The sequence below is a fragment of the Abramis brama genome (genome assembly GCF_963993115.1).
Source record: "Abramis brama genome assembly, chromosome: 1".
NCBI classification, from domain to species: Eukaryota; Metazoa; Chordata; class Actinopteri; order Cypriniformes; family Leuciscidae; genus Abramis; species Abramis brama.
The window spans coordinates 38,819,524-38,842,067 of record NC_139963.1 but is presented as its reverse complement, the minus strand read 5'-3'; the positions used below and the strand labels follow the sequence as shown (position 1 = coordinate 38,842,067).

Genomic DNA, 22,544 nt, shown 5'->3' with positions numbered 1-22,544 from the left:
AACATTATTAAAAATACATAGGCTACTGAGTTACTAAAACAATATTTGCCAAAGAATACACGTGTTTGTTCACAGTTTGAACGTTCTTGTTTCCATTTGTTTAATTTCAAGATCTGAGGTGAATTATCCACTGTTGCATTTACAGCTAACGTTACAAAGCTGGAGCACTAAACGATATTCAAAGTCACATTGCATGCTTTTAACATTAAATAAAGCAAATAAACAGTACCTGAGATTATCATCGCCACAATTAGTTTGTTGTTCCAGCCGCGACGTCGCAGAAAGATGTATTATTTATTGGAGAAATGCAGGTATATTGATTATTGTTTTCTTCGTGAAAAATTCAGCACAGGTCTTACTAACATATCTCCTTGGACCAATGTTTCTCTTATTGCAATATGCACCGAAGCATGTTTTTCCATTACGTATTGACAAAAATGTCTCATGCACCATACCCCCCCATACCGACCCGGGGGGGGGGAGGGGGGGTTGAGGTTTAAAGCGGTTTACCGCAATACCGTGGGAATTTCTTGCTTTTCAACCGCGGTAAGAAGAAATCCATACCGTCCCAGCCCTAGTCGGTTGTGTATCGATGATGGCAATCACCATGTTTGATTCACTGAGCTCTTAAAGAGTCTTATCTTTGATTATATGTGTCATTAATTTTACATTATTGACTGTAGTAGTCCTATAGTTCTACAGCATGTGATCCATCAGTGTTGTGATAATCAGAAGAATTTTTAAAACATTGTGCACAACTAAGGTTTGAACTACTGTGTCTTTTAGACACACACAGACATCAAGAATCAGCATATGAATCTCAACAATGGTGATGATAAAAGTGCAGTGCACTTGATGCAGCCTCCAATCAAAACTCATCAGTATCTCCCAGCATGCATTGCAGCAGGAATAAATTATGCTGAATTGCCTTAGTATTTTCTTTTATTATTATATCTGCTTTTATTTTTTATGTTGTTTTTGTTGCAGCTTTTTAGTAGCTTGTTTTGTGATGTTCAGAGTTTTATCTGATTATTGTGTTGATTGTCACCGTTGTTGAGATTCATACGCTGATTCTTGATATCTGTGTTGGTTTGAATCGCTCAGTAGTTCAAAACCTTTTTCTACAACATGTATATATTTAAAGTTCTTCAGATTATCTGTTGCTCACTGCTGGCTCACATGTGGGGTCACAGAGATATTTTACTCAAAAATATGAAATATATTAATATTATAACTTTGCTCATAAAGTGAGAGATCAGTGAATCAGGTCACTACATGACAATTATGTCATCATTAACCTGCCAACATCACCTGGTGACATTTTCTCTCTGATTTTCATGCCATAACGTTTGTGTTATACAAACACACAGTTAAGGCAGTCAGAGTAAATCTAAAGTTAGAAAGTCAAGGGTCAAGAGCCCAACTACAGCAAACACTCATCTCCATAATGGTAACTTCAAACTTTATTATTTTCAATAAAACATCGTCTGAACCTCTGGTAATTCTCAATAATAAATTTTATTATGACAAATTGGTTTGTAATACAATATTTTTTTTAGATTACAGGAAACCACAGCTGGCAGTTTTTTTTTTTTTTTTTTTTACATAAACTGAAGTTCAATGCCATAAAACCTAAAATATTACTACCGTATTTTTTACGGTAAAGCACTTGCAAGCTGCTAGTTTTTTTACCGTAAACTTTAGTTCAGTGCCGTAAAAAAAAAAAAAATTCTACTGTATTTTTTACGGTAAAGTACTGGCAACCACAGCTGCCAGTTTTTTTCCGTAATATTTAGATCACTGCCGTAAAACCTAAAATATTACTACCATATTTTTTACGGTAAATCGCTTGCAATCAGCTGCCAGTTTTTTACCGTAAACTTTAGTTCAGTGCCGTAAAACATAAATATTTATACTGTATTTTTTTCTGTAAAGTACTGGCAACCAGCTGCCAGTTTTTTACCGTAATTTTTAGTTCGATGATGTAAAAGTTTGTAAAATTAGTAAACAATTGCTACCGTATTTTTTACGGTAAGGTACGGTAAATGCAACGGTAAGTTTTTTTTTTTACAGTGTACTTCCAAAATCCGTACATTTAACAGTATATTAATGTAAAATTACATGAAATGTCCCGTGAGAGCTATTACAGTTTTTCACTGTATATAGTAAGGGTACATACTGTTAAGGAATTCATATTTCTTTTCCGTTGCTTTTTTGCAATTTTTTACTGTTAAAATTACGAAAAAATTTTACAGTGTACTGGCAGTACCGTCGCAGGCTGTGCCAAGTGTGCGACTGCACAGGGCCTCGCGCTAAAGTGAAAGCTGACTTGATGATGTAAAGCCAATAATTAAAGTTCATATTTTTGCACTTCGAAATATTATATTATTTAAAAGAAAAAGCTAGAATAAAATTCTACAGGCCATGAAAGTTTTGTAAATATGATCGAAAATGCTGACTACTTTTCTAGAAAACGCCAGTGGGGAAAGAGTTAAGGATGTTTATATATTTTTTCCTTAAAAACACAAGACAGAAATACGGATTAAGATTTTGTGCAGTGTGTGAGTTTTATCATCTTTTCATGGAATGATTGTCCTCCACAAAAGATTTACTTTCTACTGTATCCACCCAAATGAGGGACCAGACAATTGTGAAAGATGAACCACTGTCCTTACTGCATCCTAAATCAAGCCTACTCATTACTGGATTTGAGGTTGCATGGCAACGCTACAAAGAAGGCCAAAGAAATTAAAGCTCTCTACAGATGAGGAATCAGAGGCTAGTTATTCCCATGTCGTTTCTGGTGTGTCTTCTCATAGGGTGTGATTGTACTGTATAAGCAGTGAGCCAATCCAATTATCTGAAAGATAGGATGGTTTGTGGGCCACAAATAATAGGAATCATCTCCTTTCCACCTTCCGGTGCTTTTTTCAAGCTGGTTAAATATGTGATTTAGACACAGGAGGGACATATTAATTTACCACAGTCAATATAATGATGTTAGAAACTGTCTTCTAGGGTTCTCACATGCTGTATATTGGATAAACACACTGCTAATCAATAAATCTATCTATCTATCTATCTATCTATCTATCTATCTATCTATCTATCTATCTATCTATCTATCTATCTATCTATCTATCTATCTATCTATCTATCTACATCTCAGGGTTAATGGTAATAATGTGAATCAATTGTAAATCAGCATTGTGTCTTGTATAATGCCACACGTGTCTCTCAGCATCAATACTAATAAGCAGGAGGTAGTATCATACTCTGTTTGACTAATGACCTTGTCAAAAAGAAAATTCGTCACTGTCAGCAGATATTAAAAACCATTACCTGCCACCATGCCTACAGCTGCTCTGTCAGACCTAGTGGATGCCACAATCGAGTTAGACCGAGTCTGCAGAAACAGCATTTCAGGAGTTTGGCGTGAAGAAGCAGGTTGCGTTAGGTTAAGCTCAGCGTCTGAAGGATTGATTCGGGAGACACTCAATAATCGTTCAGGAACCGCAGGACAGGCATTTCATTTTCTGCGAATGGACCCTCTACCCTGTCTTTATTACAGTTCCACTGCATAATGACTTATTTCCATCCCCTCTTTCGATTATCAAAATGGAATTAATCTTACTGCCTAAGAGATTATGGATCACAGTGTAATTAATTTCCTCACATTTTAATTAGATATTCTGCACACCTTGTTTATAAGCATATTGCCTGATGCATTTATGGGAGCTTCATGTTAAGGAGACTGGAGTCTGAACTGTCAAACTGATTCTAATTGTCTGGGATTTTTTCTTTATGGTTACAGTAATTTCCTTTATGAGCTAAACTTCCAAATGATCTAGGTGATTGATTATATGAATCAAAAGATGATGTGATTTGCTCAGTTTCTTAATTATCACCACAGAAAATACTCTTCAAAATAAAACTTTTTTTCTAGAAAAATAACGGATTCTTGCACGTTTATCTGATCTTTAATGGAAAAAATATTGACTTCAACCAATACAAGTCCATCTAGTTTAAGTAGACATCTTAAAAACACACTGGGTGGATTTTAATGAAGACAAAATGCCATTGTAGTGTCTGAAACATATCTAAGGGACTTAATTAACTGACTTAATATGTATTTGTTTGATAAAGAGTGATGCAGTTATGACTTCAAAACCTGGAAGACTAATTCTCCTGTGGTTTCCTTGAGATTTTCCTATGGGTTTTTATAATAGTTTTTTTTTTTAATGAGAAAAATAAGGTCTGTGGTAAACATAACTTGACGATACTCAAACGCCTTGCTCTACAAAGTAAATTACACACACCCTTATCAAAAATGTAAATTTTAAAGCTGTTGTGTTAATTTGAACTCTTTCCCCGCTAGCTTTTTTTTTTTTTTTTACTGTTTTGTTCTACAACGTAAACTGCACAAACTCAGATCCATAATGTTCTTATCTATTTACTTACATAACTCTTTCTTTGCCATTGACTGTATTTTACGTCATTTAAAGCTTCTCTGCCATTGATAACATTTTAAAATTGAAAAGCCATGTTTTCACGGGGGAGCTATTACACATGAAGTGCCAACTAGTCTTCTAGTTGAAAAATTCTTTATCAAAATTTATAAGGAAAGACAAGTACTTTGTTTAGGCTTGGCTTGTAGGTAATTCCAAACCTGCGCACATATATTCGAACGCACATAACTATAGAACCAATTCTAAATGCGCATGTGAACGCCATCAGCGTTTATCACAGGTTCGCGTTTAAAGTCTGTGTAGAGAGAATGGTGTCATCTTAGCGGCCCCTAATTTAATAACAAATGATCGTTGCGACGGAAGCGAGTCAATCAAAACTAACTTTAGCTGGAAAATAACTTTATTAAAGAACCACTATAAAGCCAAAACAATCTCTATTACCTTAAATTATACGTTTATCTCTGTAAAGCTGCTTTGAAACAATCTACATTGTTAAAAGCGCTATATAAATGAAGATGACTTGACTTGACTTGACATCTTTTGAAAGAGTACAGAATCTCCAGATCAAAACACAGGTGAAGAAGTTGTCGAACGAAGTGATAGAAGTATTGTTGAAGTATAATGTTGACCCAGGATGAGGTGATGGACTGTGAAGCTTTGGAGGTGTTGATGGACTCGATCTACTCCATCTAGATTTTGATCATCGTTCTGAATCCAATTAGGATGTTTTGTGAAAATGATTTTTTTTTTAAATGCTGGTGCTAACTGGCAACTTAAAAAAAAAACGCTGGTGGATAAAGGGTTAAAATTAAAATGACAGCTTCAAAATTTGCATTTTCGATATGGGTGTGTGTAATTTACATTGTAGAGCAAAACGTTCAAGTATCATCAAGTTATTTTATTTTACTCAAATTAAAAAACTCCATAATAAAACCCTATAGGATTCATATGATCAGTGGTGGTATGTAACATCTCGCAATTGCTTCTTGTTCACCAATAGAAAGATTTTATTTATCAGTGGAAGGTGTATGATCTAGATCCATCTAGTGTTTCCCAATTCTACCACCATACTGCACATTTTGAATGTCTTTCTTATGTAACATAGCTGAATCAACTCATAAGATCATTAGTATTGGCTTTATGAACTGAACAGGTAGACATATGTGTTGAATGTTTTATGATTAGGCTGTTCCTGTAGCTCAAAGATCAAAGATCATGCTTGATTCGAAGGGAATGTATGAAGTGACAAAATGTATAGCTTGAATGCAGTATAAGGGTACGTACACGAAAACTATCCCCGTTCACACAGAACCGCGAAAACGACTAATAACGCTGTATTATGCATGCCAGACAAATAGTTGGTGATGCCACTTTATTATGAAAGACGACACGTCTGGGCACACACACATTATTTTACCACAGTGCACTCGAGCCGAATGCACATACCTATAGACACAAATTACATAATCTGTCATTTTTTTTGTCCGATTTTCATTCTAAGGATGTTAATCTTGATAACACTGTAATAGCCTATTACTTTGTCTTCTGGGTAAATTTCATCTTCACAAAGCCATAACCAATTTTAGAATGTTCTCCTCTGATATAAAGTCCCGTTTTACTTCCTTTAAGAAAATGTAAAATCCTTTGAACACAAAGGCAAATTTAAAATGTATCATCCTTGAGTCTGTTGTAAGGAACCTTTCACTTTTCATGATGACATAATGTTATATTGTGTTGATTTGTGTAATTCTTATAACCACTTGTGATGATGTCCACCCTTATTTCTTACTGTTACACTACAGTTTACACGGAGATGATAAGGGTGTCGTTTTCAGAAACTTGCACTTTGAAACCCATTTTCAAAAGTTCGCATTTTCAGGCCCTGAAAACGGCATTGTCGTGTAAACGAAGGGCCAAAACACATAAAAAAGTATTCAGTTTTTAGTTGAAAACGCTGTCATGTGAACGGCCCCTCAGTCTACCTAAAGTGTAAATGTAATAAAAAAACTGCATAAATTATTTTTTGGTTGAATCCTATATTTAATTTCATGTATATTACTAAAACCAGATGATTGTCAGAAGTCTCTAAAATGAGAAATTGTAGTGTCGTTATCCTTATCTAACCTAACACAAACATGGATGCTCTTCATTTCTGCTTAGTTTTACTTTTGTTTTCCTGGCAGCTCAAACAGTGGAGCATATTAGCAATGCCAAGGTCATCAGCTAATAAAATGCATCTTGAATGCTGCGTGAGTTGCTCTGGATGAAATACACTACCGTTCAAAAGTTCGGGCTCAGTAGGATTACGATTTTTAATAAAGATTAAGGATAAAGATTTATTTCTCAAGGACACATTAAATTGATCAAAAGTGACAGTAAAGACATTTAAAACGTTACAAAATATTTCTATTTCTGAACTTTCTAATCCTATAGGAATGCTGAAAAAAATATATTTCCGTTTGTACAAAAATATGAAGCAGCACAACTGTTTTCAACATTGATATTTGATATATTGATATTTGGCTTCAGTCTAGTGCCTGAAGCCTGAAGTGTGTGTTAAGAGAAGAGCCCTTCAGTAAGTCCTGTGATACAGATGGTACAATCTTGTAGCGAACAGCCATCCAGCTAGAAGAAATAGACTTAAAAGAGGTTTCCAAGACAACAACAGATCAAGGAGAGTTCAACAACTAAAACACATCTGAAGAACGGGAAAAGATCAGACAGCGCTGTTGCAGTGTGGCACAGTGCCACAGAGCACAGTTTCCATCACGGACACAAACAGACTCGTTCGCAATGAAAGAAGTGGACGGATGGTGTCCATTACAGCTAGTCTACTGTTTCCTAATTCCTTTCCAGCATTTGGCTGTATATTCTCTGTCTCATTCGACTCATCAGAGTGGTTAGAGATAATACCCACAACATCTGGTTGGCCCCTCATGCCAGCCGGCAAAGGGCCAGTCAATTTGCCATGCTCCTGCGCCCCCATTCAGCTGGCCAGATGTCTACTAATGCAATCTCTAGAAAAGCGTTTATGATTTACACCATCTGTGACCCTCAATAGGAAAGTCTTTGCTGTAATCAAGTGTGAAAACTTGTGAAACAAACAATTAATTTTCCATTGGGACCATCGCTTGCCAGTGCTTTTGGCATTAACGTGTTTTGACATTAGCAGTTCAAACGGATTCGATTAGTAGCCCAGGAGAGCCTGGCTGGAGCTCCAGAAATCCATGACTAATGATCTGGTTCCTGGGGGTATAGAGTGAATCACCAAAGAGAAAACTCACAAGTTGCGTTGATGGGTCGATGAAACAGGCCTCAAGCAGCTTAAGATATTGTTAAATGTTAATTTAGCGGTCTCTGATGGGAGGTATCCCAACTGCTATGAGCTTAAACAAAAGAAAAGGCACTGAGAAAGACTTCTGAGGGTGTTAATGTGTAGAAGAACAACAGATTCTCATGCAGAATTTAGCCTTCTCGAATAATGTGTGTAATGCTCACACAAACAATAAGTAATGCCCAGAAGAGTCATAGTCAAGTGGATTTTTAATGCTACTTCTAAAAAAAAAAAGGCTTTTTTGATAGTTAAGCTGGATGGTTATTGTAGGTAACACAATAAAATAAATCACCCTCTCACATTGTTGGTCTAAATTGGTCAGTTCAACAGAGTGGCTCCAAACGCACACCACTTTCAGTTGCCTAAATAAATTAAAGTGTTAGTGTTTTTGTGTTTTTGTGTGTTTGTCTACAAACATATAGTACATGCATACATACATAAATTATTTAAATGTATTATAATTCAGCCAAAAACTTGCAGTATAATATATAAGTAATATACAGACCCTTTCCAAAAAAATAGAATATCATGGAAAAGTTTATTTATTTCCATAATTCCATTCAAAACGTTAAACTTCCATAGATTATAGATTCAGGGCCCACAACTTAAACGATTTCAAGTATTTAGTTGTTTATTTGTACATAATTTGGGCTTCCAGCTCATAAAACCCACGAAAACAGGATTTCAAAAAATTAGAATATTACATGAAATCACACAGTAATTACACAGGGATACCATGGTCATTGAACCAGGTTTTGGTTCTTTTGGCAGTGTGGGCAGGTGCAAATCCTGCTGGAAAATGAAGGAAGCATGAAGTGCTCTGGAAATGTCCTGGTAGACGGCTGCGTTGACTTGGATTTAATAAAGCACAGTGGACCAAAGTCCTCTTTTCTGATGAGAGCAAATTTTGCATCTCATTTGGAAACCAAGGTCCCAGAGTCTGGAGGAAGAATGGAGAGGCACACAATCCAAGATGCTTGAAGTCCAGTGTGAAGTTTCCACAGTCTGTGTTGGTTTGGGGAGCCATGTCATCGGCTGGTGTTGGTCCACTGTGCTGTCCACTCAACGCAGCCGTCTACCAGGACATTTCCAGAGCACTTCATGCTTCCTTCAGCAGACAAGCTTTATGGAGATGCTGACTTCATTTTCCAGCAGGATTTGCACCTGCCCACACTGCCAAAAGAACCAAAACCTGGTTCAATGACCATGGTATCTCTGTGTAATTACTGTGTGATTTCATGTAATATTCTAATTTTTTGAAATCCTGTTTTTGTGGGTTTTATGAGCTGGAAGCCCAAATTATGTACAAATAAACAACTAAATACTTGAAATCGTTTAAGTTGTGGGCCCTGAATCTATAATCTATGGAAGTTTAACGTTTTGAATGGAATTATGGAAATAAATAAACTTTTCCATGATATTCTAATAATATTCTAATTTGTTGGAAAGGGTCTGTATTTGGTCTGGTTTTTAAGGTCCCCTTGCACACTGAATGAAAACTTTACCACTGGACCAACACTTCCTGCTCTAACATGAAAAACTTTTTTTTTTTCTTCATTTTTCATTTTGTAACACTTTTTTTTGATAGTCCACTTTAGACATTCTAGAAATGCACACACACACACACACACACACACACACACACATAAATAAATAAATGGGTGCATGATCCCACTGGATTCCTTTTATTTTAGAATAAAAATATTTATGAAAAAACTGAGATCCTTTGTGATTTACCACTCATATCTGTTATTCGTTTCTATTTCTCATATCACTAACAATTCCTGCTCTAATATGAAAAACTACAAAGATGTGAAAAGTTTTTTAGTCCTGTCTGTCTTCATGTTTTATGTAATTTAGAGCACCAGATGAGCCAGGACTGACACTGATTCACCTTAAAAAAATAAATAAATAAAGATAGATAGATAGATGATAGATAGAGAAAATATTATTTACCTTTCATATCGGTTATTCGTTTCTATTGTGTGTCTCTTTGCTTTAGAGTGTGCCCAAATGAACAGTGTGGGGTCTGGTTCATCTCTGATGCAAGCCATGACACAATACCCTTCGCTTGGACAGGTACCTGTAGCCCACCCCTATGAGCCATCTCAACCTGGAAAGGAGCTCAACAAGTACGCTTCGCTCAAGGCTGTGGGTAAGACGGCCATTCTTAAATCTGCCTGTATGTGGGTTTGATCAAAGCCTGTTCTCCTCTGAAATACAAACAAACACTCATTTTCTTAAATGTTATCAATAGTTTTTAAAAATGCTATTTTATCGATATGAGATCTGGCTTCCATAAATCTACCATTGTCAGGAATTACAAATGTAAGCAAGTCATCAAGTATTTAACATGGCATTCTTTTCTTGTTGTGCATTACTCTAAAATACAAGAAATAATGTTTGAAAGTCTTCAATATAGCCACCTTTAGTCAGAGTTCTTGATCATGGGGTCTGAGATCTGGTTGTTGGACTGGCATGCTGGATGTTAGGTGGTCTCATATTGGTCTAGATCTGGATCGTAGGGGTCTTGTCTTGACATAATGTCTGTCCTATGTCAATATTTAGGGTCACTTACTGTTATAGTATTATTCTCCCAATGCATGGTCACGGTACTTCATTTTTTATTATTTTTTATAGCAAACACTTACAAGCTCAAATGGCTTTAATATCGGGAATGTTTATATGAGTTTGAATATATTTGCCATTATTATTGTCCAACTCAAAAGAACCAGCTCAGTTGTTAATTTTGAAACATGTCCTGGCAGTTTAAGGCCTGGTTTCACAAACAGGGCTTAGATTAAGACCTTAGTTCAATTAGGATATTTAAGTAGCTTTTATAAACATGCCTTAGAGATAAAACAATGGCACTGACATATATTTTAGATATGCCAGTGCAAGTTGCTTTCAGTTAAAACAGCTCAAACATGCATTTTAGTTCTGGACTAGGCTTAAGTCTTGTCTCTGAACCGGGGGTCAGTGTTTTTATTTATTTATTTGTGACCCAGGATCACAAAGCCAGTCTTATGTTGCACGGGTATATTTGTGGCAATAGCCAACAAAACATTGTATGGGTCAAAATTATAGATTTTTCTTTTATGCCAAAAATCATTAGGATATTAAGTAAAGATCATGTTCCATGAAGATATTTAGTAAATTTCCCACCTTAAATATATAAAACATTTATTTTTGTGAATGGATGCAGCACTATCGCCAATAGAAATGGACAACTTTAAAGGCGATTTTCTCAATATTTTGATTTTTCTGTACCCTCAGATTCCAGATTTTCAAATAGTTGTATCTCGGCCAAACCAAATATTGTCCTATCCTAACAAACCATGCATCAATGGAAAGATTATGTATTCAGCTTTCAGATGATGTATAAATCTCAATTTAAAAAAAAATACACATAAGACTGGTTTTGTGGTCCAGGGTAACATTTTAGAAATTCTGTATTCAGATTTTGATGTCAGGAGAGCTGAAAACTCTCATTACTCTTTCCCAGTCACTTAAGTATCAGAAGTACTTCAGAAATGACTGACTGCACCAGTGACATTGCTAACTTGTTCTAAAAGCAGAAACCAGAAGGTTCTAGAAGCTTCTCATATGGTTTGTGATCATTTTAATTACTTAATTTATCATTTAATTCATTGTTTAAAAAAGTTGTGTTTTACAGTGGTAACATTGGGTAGTAATATAGTCACTTGTTACTTTTCACATCAGTTAGTCTGGCATCAGAGTAAAGCCTATGAAAAGACGTCAGTGAGATGACAGCTAGCAAACAGTAGACAAACAACCATCAGAAGCAGCGACGTGTGATGACATTCTTTCTCTGAGACTTTCGGCCACAGATGAAACTGCTCAGTTGCTAATCCACTGAAGTACAGTCTGTGCAGACCGATCCCTGGGAAAACAAAAAAAGGACAGTTTATAACGAGAGAGGCCCAGGAGACGAGCCACACGACGAGCTGAGGAGTAGCCAGAGAGCCGAAGTGCCTGAGTTCCTCTGATGTGCGTTAATCTCAGCGCATTGATGTTAATGAAAGAGTCGCATCAAAGATCAGCACTTCTCTCGGCCGGCTGGCTTATTTTGCGCTCTGCCTCCTGGTATGAGGTTTTAGATCTGTGGTTTGTTGTGACTCTTTGGGGTGTCAAGGCTGTTAAAAAGGTCACCTGAAGGATATTTCATTAAAAAGTCTAAAATGTCATGCTGAAATGAGGTGGATTTCAAGCAGTGTGTAGTCAGTCCCAATTAAGGCCTGGCTGAGTTGGAAGGTGATACACCGTTAACTGTGTATGTAACACCGTTAATTTACATTGCATGGAATTTATGAAAAAGAAATGATTAGTGACACGCTAGGATCGTTTATACTCGTTTGTCTGATCTGATTTTAGCAAATTGTGATTCACACTGTCAGTGATCGACTAGCACGGGTTAAAAAAAATACAGTAGTCAACATTTAAAGTGGATCAAAACCTTTCATCAAAGTTATACATTATTTTGAATATATTTTGAACAAAACCCGTTCTTGTCTTAGGACAACTTTGATGAACTTTTTTGATCCAATTCAAATGTTGAACACTGTGTTTGCAGCAAACTAAATTTATAACACCCTTTTATCTAAGGAAACTGTTGGTTGCCGTTTTAATGTCAGTGTTGATATGGCTGTAAACATTATTGTCCAAAAATAACATTTACAGTAATAGCGGCAAAGTGACAGTGAGATTTTTTTTTAAGTGCAAAATAACTACAGGTAAAAAAAAAAACAGTGGTTTCAACAGACAAATAAAACCCCAAACCATCTTCTGGAAGAGCAAAAAGCTGCATGTTTCCATTTGAGGATGGAAGCAATCCAGGCTAATTTGCATTCAAAGAAAAACATTTACTTGTAACAAATAGAAACCTTAGGCGAAAAGAAAAGCATTAGCATGTTGCACACTAACTATTTTGGTTGCCATTCACAAAGGAACATTAACTGCTCTTATAAATATTTGAGGCACTCTTAGCTATTTGCATTTTACAAGTTATTTTTGTAAACAAACCCAAGTTTTTAATAGTGCAAAAAGAACTGAATATGTTGGCATTATTTACTCACCTTCACGACATTCCAAAAACATAAAACTTATACTCTATTTTCTCTTCTTCTGCTGCCATATGATAGGTTTGTATGATGATAAAACCAAAATGCACACTACTGTTGAAATGTTGTCTCCTCTGCTCACCAAGGCTGCATTTATTTGATCAAAAATGTATTTATTTGATTTATTTGATCATCATATTTCTGTGATGGCAGAGCTGAATTATTCCAGTAGTACATGTTTGGTTATTTGAAAATGTTGTAGGAAAAAGAGACATGTGAAGCTCTTCAAAAAAAAAAAAAGAGGAAAAAAAACAGGTTCAGAATGACATGGAGGTGAGTAAATAATGGCAGAATGTCACTATACCTCTGCAAAAACATTCGGTTCTATTTGTTGTTTGTAGAAGGAAACGATCGGGTCAAGTATTTTCTTAGAAAAATGGCTCATATTGGGAAAAACAAGTGATTGCCGTTGATCTATTAAATGTGTAATTCTCTGGTGGGGAGCAAAACAGCAATCAGGTTGTTGTTTCTTTTTGCATCTGACTAATGAAGTGTTGTTGAATTTTCCTCGCTTTTGCTCTCTCTATCTCTCTTTTCCAGCTGAAAAAGCGAATGAAAACTTCTACACTAACAGACGGCACTTAGCCGACCTGGCAGTGAAAGGCGCTCTTCCCATGCACTCGGTGAGTCTGGAGCAGGAGCCCACCAACCCTTACAGCCCAGAGCTGCCCTGCCAAAAGCAGAACGGACACAAGTCCAAAAGCACCAAGGTCCACAGTTCCCACCTGCTGGCTTTTGGCTCGAACACCATCGCCAACCCCGGCATGCTGAAGAGCTGGGAGGGGACAGAAACGCTGGGCCGCCGGCAGACGCACGGCCCCAAGAGGCACAGCGCCACCGTGGAGCAAGTGAACGAGTTGACGTCCGCCCAGAGCCAGCACTACCTGCCTCCACATCCGTACTTCGTCACCAACAGCAAGACTGAGGTGACCGTGTGAACGGGGCCGCAACAGCGGGTTTATCGAGCCCAGGCCTTGAGTGGATGCGTGGAGCGAGGATAACAAAAGGAAGCCTGACAGAGGAAGAAGTGTGGATTAGGAGTCCGTCCTGCTGGAAGGATTGACCGAACGGTCTGGCTTGAGATCTGTATGGCTGTATGTGTGCTGTTTGTCTTTGAGCGGTTGTGCATGGAAAAGGCATGCATTGGACTTCAGCCTCATTTGAAAGGGAAAGCATAACATTACTCAAATGAACTCTTTCTGTGTCCATTCCGTCACATTGCAAATGGATAATCTGACTTGTAGTGATGAGTTTGTCACAAGGCCATCCGTCAATATGATGAGGAAATGTTCAAACACGAAACAATCAATGCAGTCAAACGTTTTAGATGGGGCCACCGTCATGATTCGCAACAACTTGAAAGCTTATGAGAAAGTCGCTCTAGTCCTAAACACACATTGTTTTTCTCAGAATCTTGTACATAACAGAATGTTACCAAGGACGTATAATGTCAAAAGCTTCCTCGGATAACAGAACATCAGTTTGGAAGATTAAGGTCGATGTGAGGACAATCGTGTCTCTAGTTCTTCTCATCTCAACTATCGAGACTTTCCAGAGCGTGTGCACCAAAAGCATCCTGTAGCAATGCAACACGCTATATCCTGACAAAACACTGGGCTTGTGCCTTTCCAAAAGAAGAACTCATTATCTAAGAGCTCTTGTGCTTTTCAGCAAGCACATGGTGTTTCTTCAAAAACAAAGATGCATAAAATATAAACAAATCTATTGTTTACGGCTGTCATATTCAGTAGAAAATGTTGATTGTCGGTGTTCTGAAATACACATTTCTCCTTTCTGTTCCGCCATTTTTCCTCTGATGTGTTCACATACTGTACCCAATCTTTTAGTGCAACTGTAGACTGTAGAAAAAGGAAGTGCTGTAGGGTTAATGATAGACATTCATTATCTTTCAGTGTTAGATATGATAAAAATGAATGGTTAATTATGATACCGAACAAGATTGTCAAAACACTGCCATTGTTGGATTCCCAGTAGTTTTGGTATTGAAAACTGATTCAGTAGTTTCTTTTGTTTTTAGCATCATAATGTGAACCATTTCAGTTAGCATAAGGGCAAAAGGCTGCATTCAATTTCGAAAACTTAGTGTTTCATCACCTACATCCAAATAATCCCAAGTACCCTGTATCTGGCTGTGAATAAAGTGGGTCACATAAACTTTAATTGCTCTGAAACAAGTGGCTTTATCTCAGTGCACTTGAAATGTTGTTGACCTACGTCATTTACTCTTACCCTAATTGAGCTGGGAAATTAGCAGGCTAACTCATACTGAAAATAAAAAGACATTTACATATCTAGTAGCACAGCTTTCTGCAGTGTCACGTTCTCTAATTTCGCAAGTAGAAAGCTCATTTTCAGTATTTACAGTAAGTAGTAAACTTAAGGGGTGGTAACACTAGATTTTGTGTTCGCATTATGCTGTTTTTAAGTTTGGTGAACTCTTTCTAGCCTGCAAATTCATATAGTGATGTTTGACTATTAGAGGATCTAAATTCAACTTTAAGTTAAGCTGTGTGCATGGTTTGCAGGACTTGCGTTTTTTATGTATTATTATTACGACTGTCAAAGTTAACAACACATAGGGTTAACAAAATTGGGGTTAATTTCTTTTAATGCTATTAAAAAATGCATTCAATATATCATCAAGCAAAATGATTAACAGTCAGTTACATTTGTTTACCGAGTCTACACTGTATGTTGCCAGTGCTTTTTCTGTTAAATTTACAGACATTTCCTTCTACCTTAAAACACAGCACAATGTAACACTTGTAAAAAATTCATATTAACATGCTACATTGTGATATCTGTCAGCTAATAGCAACTCTGTATGTGTGATATTAAAAAAAGTCATTTACAGCACATTTAAATATCATCAAAGCATAACACCAATTAATGAATCATTTGTACAATATTGGAGCACTGCAGCAGCAAGTCAGCAACAAAAACCTCCTTTGTTTTTTTATGTTAAATAACACAATTTAAATTAACAGTTTGAAATGTTAAAAATGAATATATTCTTTTTTAATTTATTCAAAACAGAAGACCTGGAGTGTTGCGTAATATCCTTTTGCCCATGTGCATTGCAGGTCTGAAATAATTCTTAAATCTAGTGCGACCACCCAAGCCACATATTAATAAAACATTTTAAGATCCGCAGATAATAGAGTTTGATTCCATGGAAATGGAAATGGTATGTACATTTGGGGCTGATTATTTATGAGGAGAAATAAAAATTGTAGCAATATCAGTATTATGTCAAATTTTGGCCTCTGCTTTCCTAAGAATTCCCTCTAAAAGAAAAACACTCCAGCAAATAATACAAGCCCTTCCTCCAGTTTAACCGCTTTTCTTCTCCACACCATTGAATACTGTCAATGTGCGTCACTGCCAAACAGCTTGTGACAAACCAGTACTTAAGTATACTCCCGTAATTGCCGCTGGTCTGTCAGTCTCTGAGTCCACTCAATATCTATTGGACCTGAGTGTTTCACTGCAGGTCACCTCATGACTCAGATCGCACAACAGGATCACTCACCGGGGGGGGGGGCACATTTCTTGGAATTAAATCACGTAGTGAATATCTTTTCCATTGAAATCTCTGAACACCGCAGAAATTGATTAGCACAGATAATGTCAAGATCCGCCATGTAGCTAAAAAGACCTTCACAGCTGGATTCTTGCAGTCTGGCTGCACAATCTAACATATGAAATCAGGCATGTGTGAAATAATCTAGGTTGGCAGTCGGGAGATAATTTACTAAGAATTTATTGCACCCGCTGATTAATCTAATAGCATTGTTTTAGCACCCAAGTTAAGGAGTTATGCTAATATATGACCAAGATACTAGTGGTAAACACAATTTTGCACAATATAGAATACAGCAGACGGTAACACTTTATTTCGATGATCCAGTACTAACTATAAGTAACTTTGCAACTAGATGTCAACTAACTCTCATTAGAGTATTAGTAGACTATTGGGTTAGGCCTAGCTGTTATGGTTCAGGCTAGTAGAGTAAGTTGACATGTAGTTAAAAAAAAATGCTGCCACAACTGTTTAGTGAATTCAACTTTCAGCGTGTTGAAATGTATGAAACCGCATGTTACTTTGAGACTACATAGGGGGTAGTCTAATCACTGATTGCTGTTTCCACCTCTCATTGTGTCTTACTGTTCATTAACAGACACTATAGGTCACGTTGTTGTGTTTCAATTCATACATTTGTTTGCTTTTATCAGTTTTATGGAGGATTGGGGTTGGCCTCAGATGAATGCATAGAAAGAACACGTGTCCTAGATGTTTTTATCATTTGCCATCAGCACAAGGTCATTTTAGATAGAGACATGATGAACTAGTACATAACAGATGCAGTCTTGAACAGTCATCTGTACATTATACATCACAAAAGGGCTGAATATTAGCAGAACAACTTTAATGCTGTGATCATGAAGGTTAGATGTTGAGTGAATGCATTCTGACCCTCACTGAAAACACATTGAAATGTACAGGCAGATGTTATAAAATGATTAGCCCTTTATTAATGTCTAAAAAACTCCCACTGCAGTTGATATTGATGTTATTTTGTGTATTTGTATCTGTAACTTGTTCATTTTAAACACACAAATGCGATTAAAAGTAATACCTCAAATACTTTTGACAAGTAGAAACCCACTGTTTTATTAATTGAATTATTTGTTATTTATTCTGGGAATAGCTATGCCAATAGAATACTAATGTTTTATGATATGATATTGTCATATTCTTCACATAACGCCGGAATAGTTACACAATAACTTTATATTTGTAAGTAGTAGCATAGTTGCTGATCAGACCAAGTTGTCCAGTTCAGTGGTTTATATTGTGAATCACATAGATGAATCATTGAGGGTTAAAATGATACCCGCCAAACTAATACCTGCACAAGCTCAAATAAACCTGAGTGTCATTTATTGAAGCGTTATTTTGTGATCCAGGTTTATTAAAAAAAATGTATCAATATAGGATTCAGTCCATTATAACACTGTTCTATGTTCTCTGTATTGGCGATGCACAAAGTATCTGGGAAACAGAGACAACTTTGTCACATCCTACTGCCCGTGGATCACATTAAATACACTAAGGTACATTTTTCAAACAAAGTATTCTGTGTAACATTTCTATGTGGAAGTTGAAAGTTTAAGCACTGTTGTACCATTCACATCATAAAAATTATTTACAATAAATGTCTCTTCTCTATACATTCTGTGTATTTTTGAGTTAAGGAATTGAAAGTGTTAGCTGTGCTGATGCAGGTTATACATGATAATATGATATTAGACAAACAAAGAATATTTTGTCATCTGGGAAGATGTGCATTATCCTACAATGAAGATGAGGCATAACATTCCGATTTGGGCTATTAGGCACAGAATGTGTCATTTGAATATAAGGATAAATATATTGTATCTGGCCAAGGGGTAAAGATTTAGCTTGTTAGCATGGCTCTGTTAGCTTCCTTATTGAAAATAAGCTGTACATTCTGGCAATATCTTTTTTTTGAAAGGCTCTTAAAATTGTGAAATGAACCCTGTGTGCTGCCTCGGATGTCACAAAGACCAGAACAGTCACTATGGCATTGACCTGATCGAGATGAATGAGAGCGCTAACAAATAGCTTTCTCCAGGTTATATAGAGCTAGCTGTTTCTGGCCAAGATCACCCTCTTAGACCCAAAAAAGAAGATTCTGTCATCATTTACTCTCCCTCATGTCGTTCTAACCTGTATGACTTTTAGGGCCCTATTTTAACGATCTGAAACGCAAGTATCAAACGCAAAATGCAAGTAACTTTGTGGGTGGGTCTTGGGCGCTGTTGCTATTATACCAGCGGGATAAATGACTCTTGCGCCCGACGCAAATCTAAAATGGGTTGGTCTGAAGTATAGCTACATTACTCATAGGTGTGGTTTGGGCGTAACGTGAAATAAACCAATCAGAGCATCATCTCACATTCCCTTTAAGAGCAGGTGCGCTTGTTCCATGGTGGATTGCTATTATAACGGCAGATTTGCCAGGCGCGCGCCAGGAGCGGTTCACAGCCGAGGAGACTGTTCTCGTCAGGGCCGTAAAACACAGAGAGGTGACATTGTATGGGGATGGGAGAAACCCACCCAAATTAGCTTCGGTTAAACAGGGTAAATGTGTAAGCTAGATTTATGCCTATTTTTTCACATCTTCATGGACACCACAATGACTTCCCTCGTGTGGAATATTTTTCCTTGTAATTATGCATGGTTTGCAAAAATGGCAAATGCTGCGTCTGAGTGTAGATGAGAGAAGCATATGCGCGTTGTGCACACGCAACATTATGGCCAAGCATGCGCCCTTAAAATAGCATCTGAACGCGCCACTGAAAATGCGCCACTGACTTTAGACTAGGTTTTTCCTGGTCTGTGGCAGAACTGTTTTCTGGAACTGCAAAATAGCACCAGGGAACGTTTGCGCCGGAACACGCCTTCTCTTTTCGCTGAACCTCCCCCGGGAGCGCAAGTTCATTCCCTAATTTACCGACGTGCGTCTGTGGAGGGAAAAGTCCGCTGTGCGTCGGGTGCAAAATAGGAATGATACATGTGTCGGTGTATAAAGTCAATTGCGCTGGGTGCATGATAGGGCCCACTGTCTTCTATGAAACTTAAAAAATAAAAAAAAACATATATTTTGACCTGAGTTGAGTTGAACTGGACTCTCCTTCTCGGGGACTAATGTTTTCCAGATTTCATGCAAAAAGAAAGTAATTTGGTTGGGTGAGGAAACCATGGCATAATTTCAATCCAAGGTGACCTATTCCTTTAAATAGGGACATTTAATGTATTACTTGAAATGTTCTTGAAATAGGATGTACATCTGATAAGGATGAGGGCATCTGAATTTTGGAGGTATTCAGAAAGCCTTGCCAGAATTGTTCTTTTGGGAAAACGACCGAGATGGTGTGAGGGTTTAGATCTGCATCACTGATGTGCTGAACAGAGAATCAGCACTAATCTGGATTTTGCTGAAGGCTTTGCTGTAGTCAACTGTGATCACCGTAAGTTTACAAAAGCACAGTTTCAATCATGACTTCTCCCAAATGATAGTTAATCAGCTCATCTTCAATAATATCCATTAACATGACTGTCTGCTGCTTCACTGTAGGAGTATGTGCCCTTTATCCACAGAAACAAAGGCCTTTAATTATTGTCTAATGTGCTCCTGGCCATTTTATGAAGAAAGACCTCACTGACCTTTAATAGGAAATTATCCGTCTCCTTTAACTCATTTAAAGAAGTAATTTCCTGCGTTTGAATATGCCTACTTCCATACTATATAGTAGGTGAAAAACAGTATGTGAACCAAGTATAATGTCCAAATTCATAGTATTCATTAACACAGTATTGGTGAAAAGTACACTCGCTGACTGAAATGTGCATTCGATGGACACTTTACTATTCCATGAGGCCATGGGAGAGGATATGTGAATGGTCGTGAAGCGACGCAACTGACGCTGGTAGGTCACATGATAATAACAACATGACGGATGTAGTACGTCCAAATTTTTATTCACACATTCATACTATATAGAGTTTTTTAACAGTCAGGATTAAGTTTCAAACCAAATGTAGTTCCTACTATACAGTATGGGATTTCAGATGGAGTGAATGTTTGGCATGGTTAGCATAGTCTCGTTAGCTTCTAAACTCATGAGAAATTTTAAGTGTTTTATGAGGTGGCAATTTTGTAAGAATTTATGAGATAGTATTGACTCCTGCTGTTAGATGCCTTAACTACACCATCTGGATAGCTTCTAAAGTCGGCATCAAACGGAAGTTGCGACAGTCTTTTGTTCTCAAATGAGATGTATATCCCAGTGAAATGGCTTCTCAAACAAGAAAAAAATGTAGGCTAGGACTTGATTTTGTCTATGGGGAACTGATTGGATGGTTGTGGTTTGCTCTTGCAGTGATGTCATGTGAGTGACAGGTTGTCCCGCCCTCACGCCAGTAAACACATCATCAGAGAAGAGATGTCACTGCAAGAGGGAGTGGAATATATTTTGATTAAAATTCACAAGGATATTGTCCATATTGATTTCATGGTGACTTTAATTCCAGTAAACACTTCAGACCACAACTGAGATAAGTGTTTAGGATAAAAAGTCTCTTGAGTTTGAACAAAATCTAGTAGATTGTAAGACAAAGTATTTCATTATGTGCTTGTGAAAAAGAAGTGCGCTTGAATTGAATGCATAAAGTGTACTTCAAATCCTAAAATATATAGATTTTTTAAAAAGTGCCCAAAAACTTTACATTCACCCTTTAAAATAAAGGTTTATAAGAAAGCTTTTTACAGCGACGCCATCGAAGAACCATTTTGGGTTCCCCCAAAACACCTTTCAGTGAACAGTTCTTAAAAGACCCTTTTTTTTCTTAGTGTAAAGAACATTTTAAAAATCTAAAGAACCTTTTCCCAATATAAAGAACCTTTTGTGGAATGGAAAGGTTCCATGGATGTTAAAGGTTCTTCATTGAACCATTGATGCAGATAAAGAACCTTTATTTTTAAGAGTTCAAACTTAAGTATATTATTTCCATAAGTACTCTTAAAAGTTTGCTGAAGTACTTGAATCGGAATGATTTAATGAATCTAAATGATTTGATTCATTAATTAATAGGCCATATTTCCTGGAGGAAAAGCCCATCAATCAAATCTTTACTGAAAGGAGAGAGCAGTGGCTCTTTTTTGCTTGGTAACAAAAGCAAGATAGACAGAGAAGCTATGCGGGGATTAAAGTATTGACATGCCGAGTGTGGCCTCAGAACAGACAGACTCCCGCCGCTGACACAACCCTTACACAAACCATCCTTTTCTGAGGAGGTGGTCAATAACGGCTTATCTCCCGCCCCAAAACTTTGAGACGAAAAAGCCTTTCAGGAAGGAATTAGCTGGCGCGACTCAATTTGCGGGCAACAAATGACATGAGAAATGGAGCGTCTGCACATATATTCTCATTTTTAATGCATAAAAAAGGTTTTGTCCTAAAGCAATGCTATTTTTTGCTTCAGACGCTTGAGTATTAACCTAGAAACCGAGGTAAAATTGTGTATCAACAGTGCGACTGCCTGTTGTAATTTTTAAAGTTCCTATCGAAAGTGACAAGGACATAACAGTGTCCTGTTTCTCCCATGACACATGCTGTTTCAGGTGTAAAAGTGTCTTTCACCTGCTTAAAGCGTGGCCTCATTATTATGGCTGATTAAACCCTTCAGTAATTAAGGCCAGGGTACCGCTGTTTAGAAATTATGCTAATTTTCCAGCCCTTTTGCAGACAGGGTCTCCCTGTGCAGCAGCGATTCCAGTACAGAATAGCATTAGAGAATGGAATAGGGCACATGCGAATGCCTCTGCTTGAACGCTTGAATTTCGGAAGACAAAGTATCTTGCTTGAATATTCCCGTGCTTGAATATTCTGTTAAAACGGGGCACTGAGGGGGTCTTACATTTTCTACCTCTGCCAGCAGAAGGTTTAATTGATCTCGTGGTCCACAGGTACACAATGTCACAGCTGCAT

At 37.2% G+C, this 22,544-nt stretch overlaps 1 protein-coding gene across 1 annotated transcript in view; it reads left to right on the top strand.

The window, feature by feature from the left end:
• The window catches only part of shisa9b (shisa family member 9b), a 39,276-nt gene extending 21,084 nt beyond the window's left edge, over window positions 1-18,192 (top strand). Inside the window, 2 exon segments of the mRNA XM_084125126.1 lie at window positions 9,806-9,958; window positions 13,485-18,192. Of these exon segments, the coding sequence (XP_083981252.1) occupies window positions 9,806-9,958; window positions 13,485-13,882 (551 nt within the window). The 3' untranslated portion in view covers window positions 13,883-18,192.
• The last annotated feature ends 4,352 nt before the right edge of the window (window positions 18,193-22,544 follow it).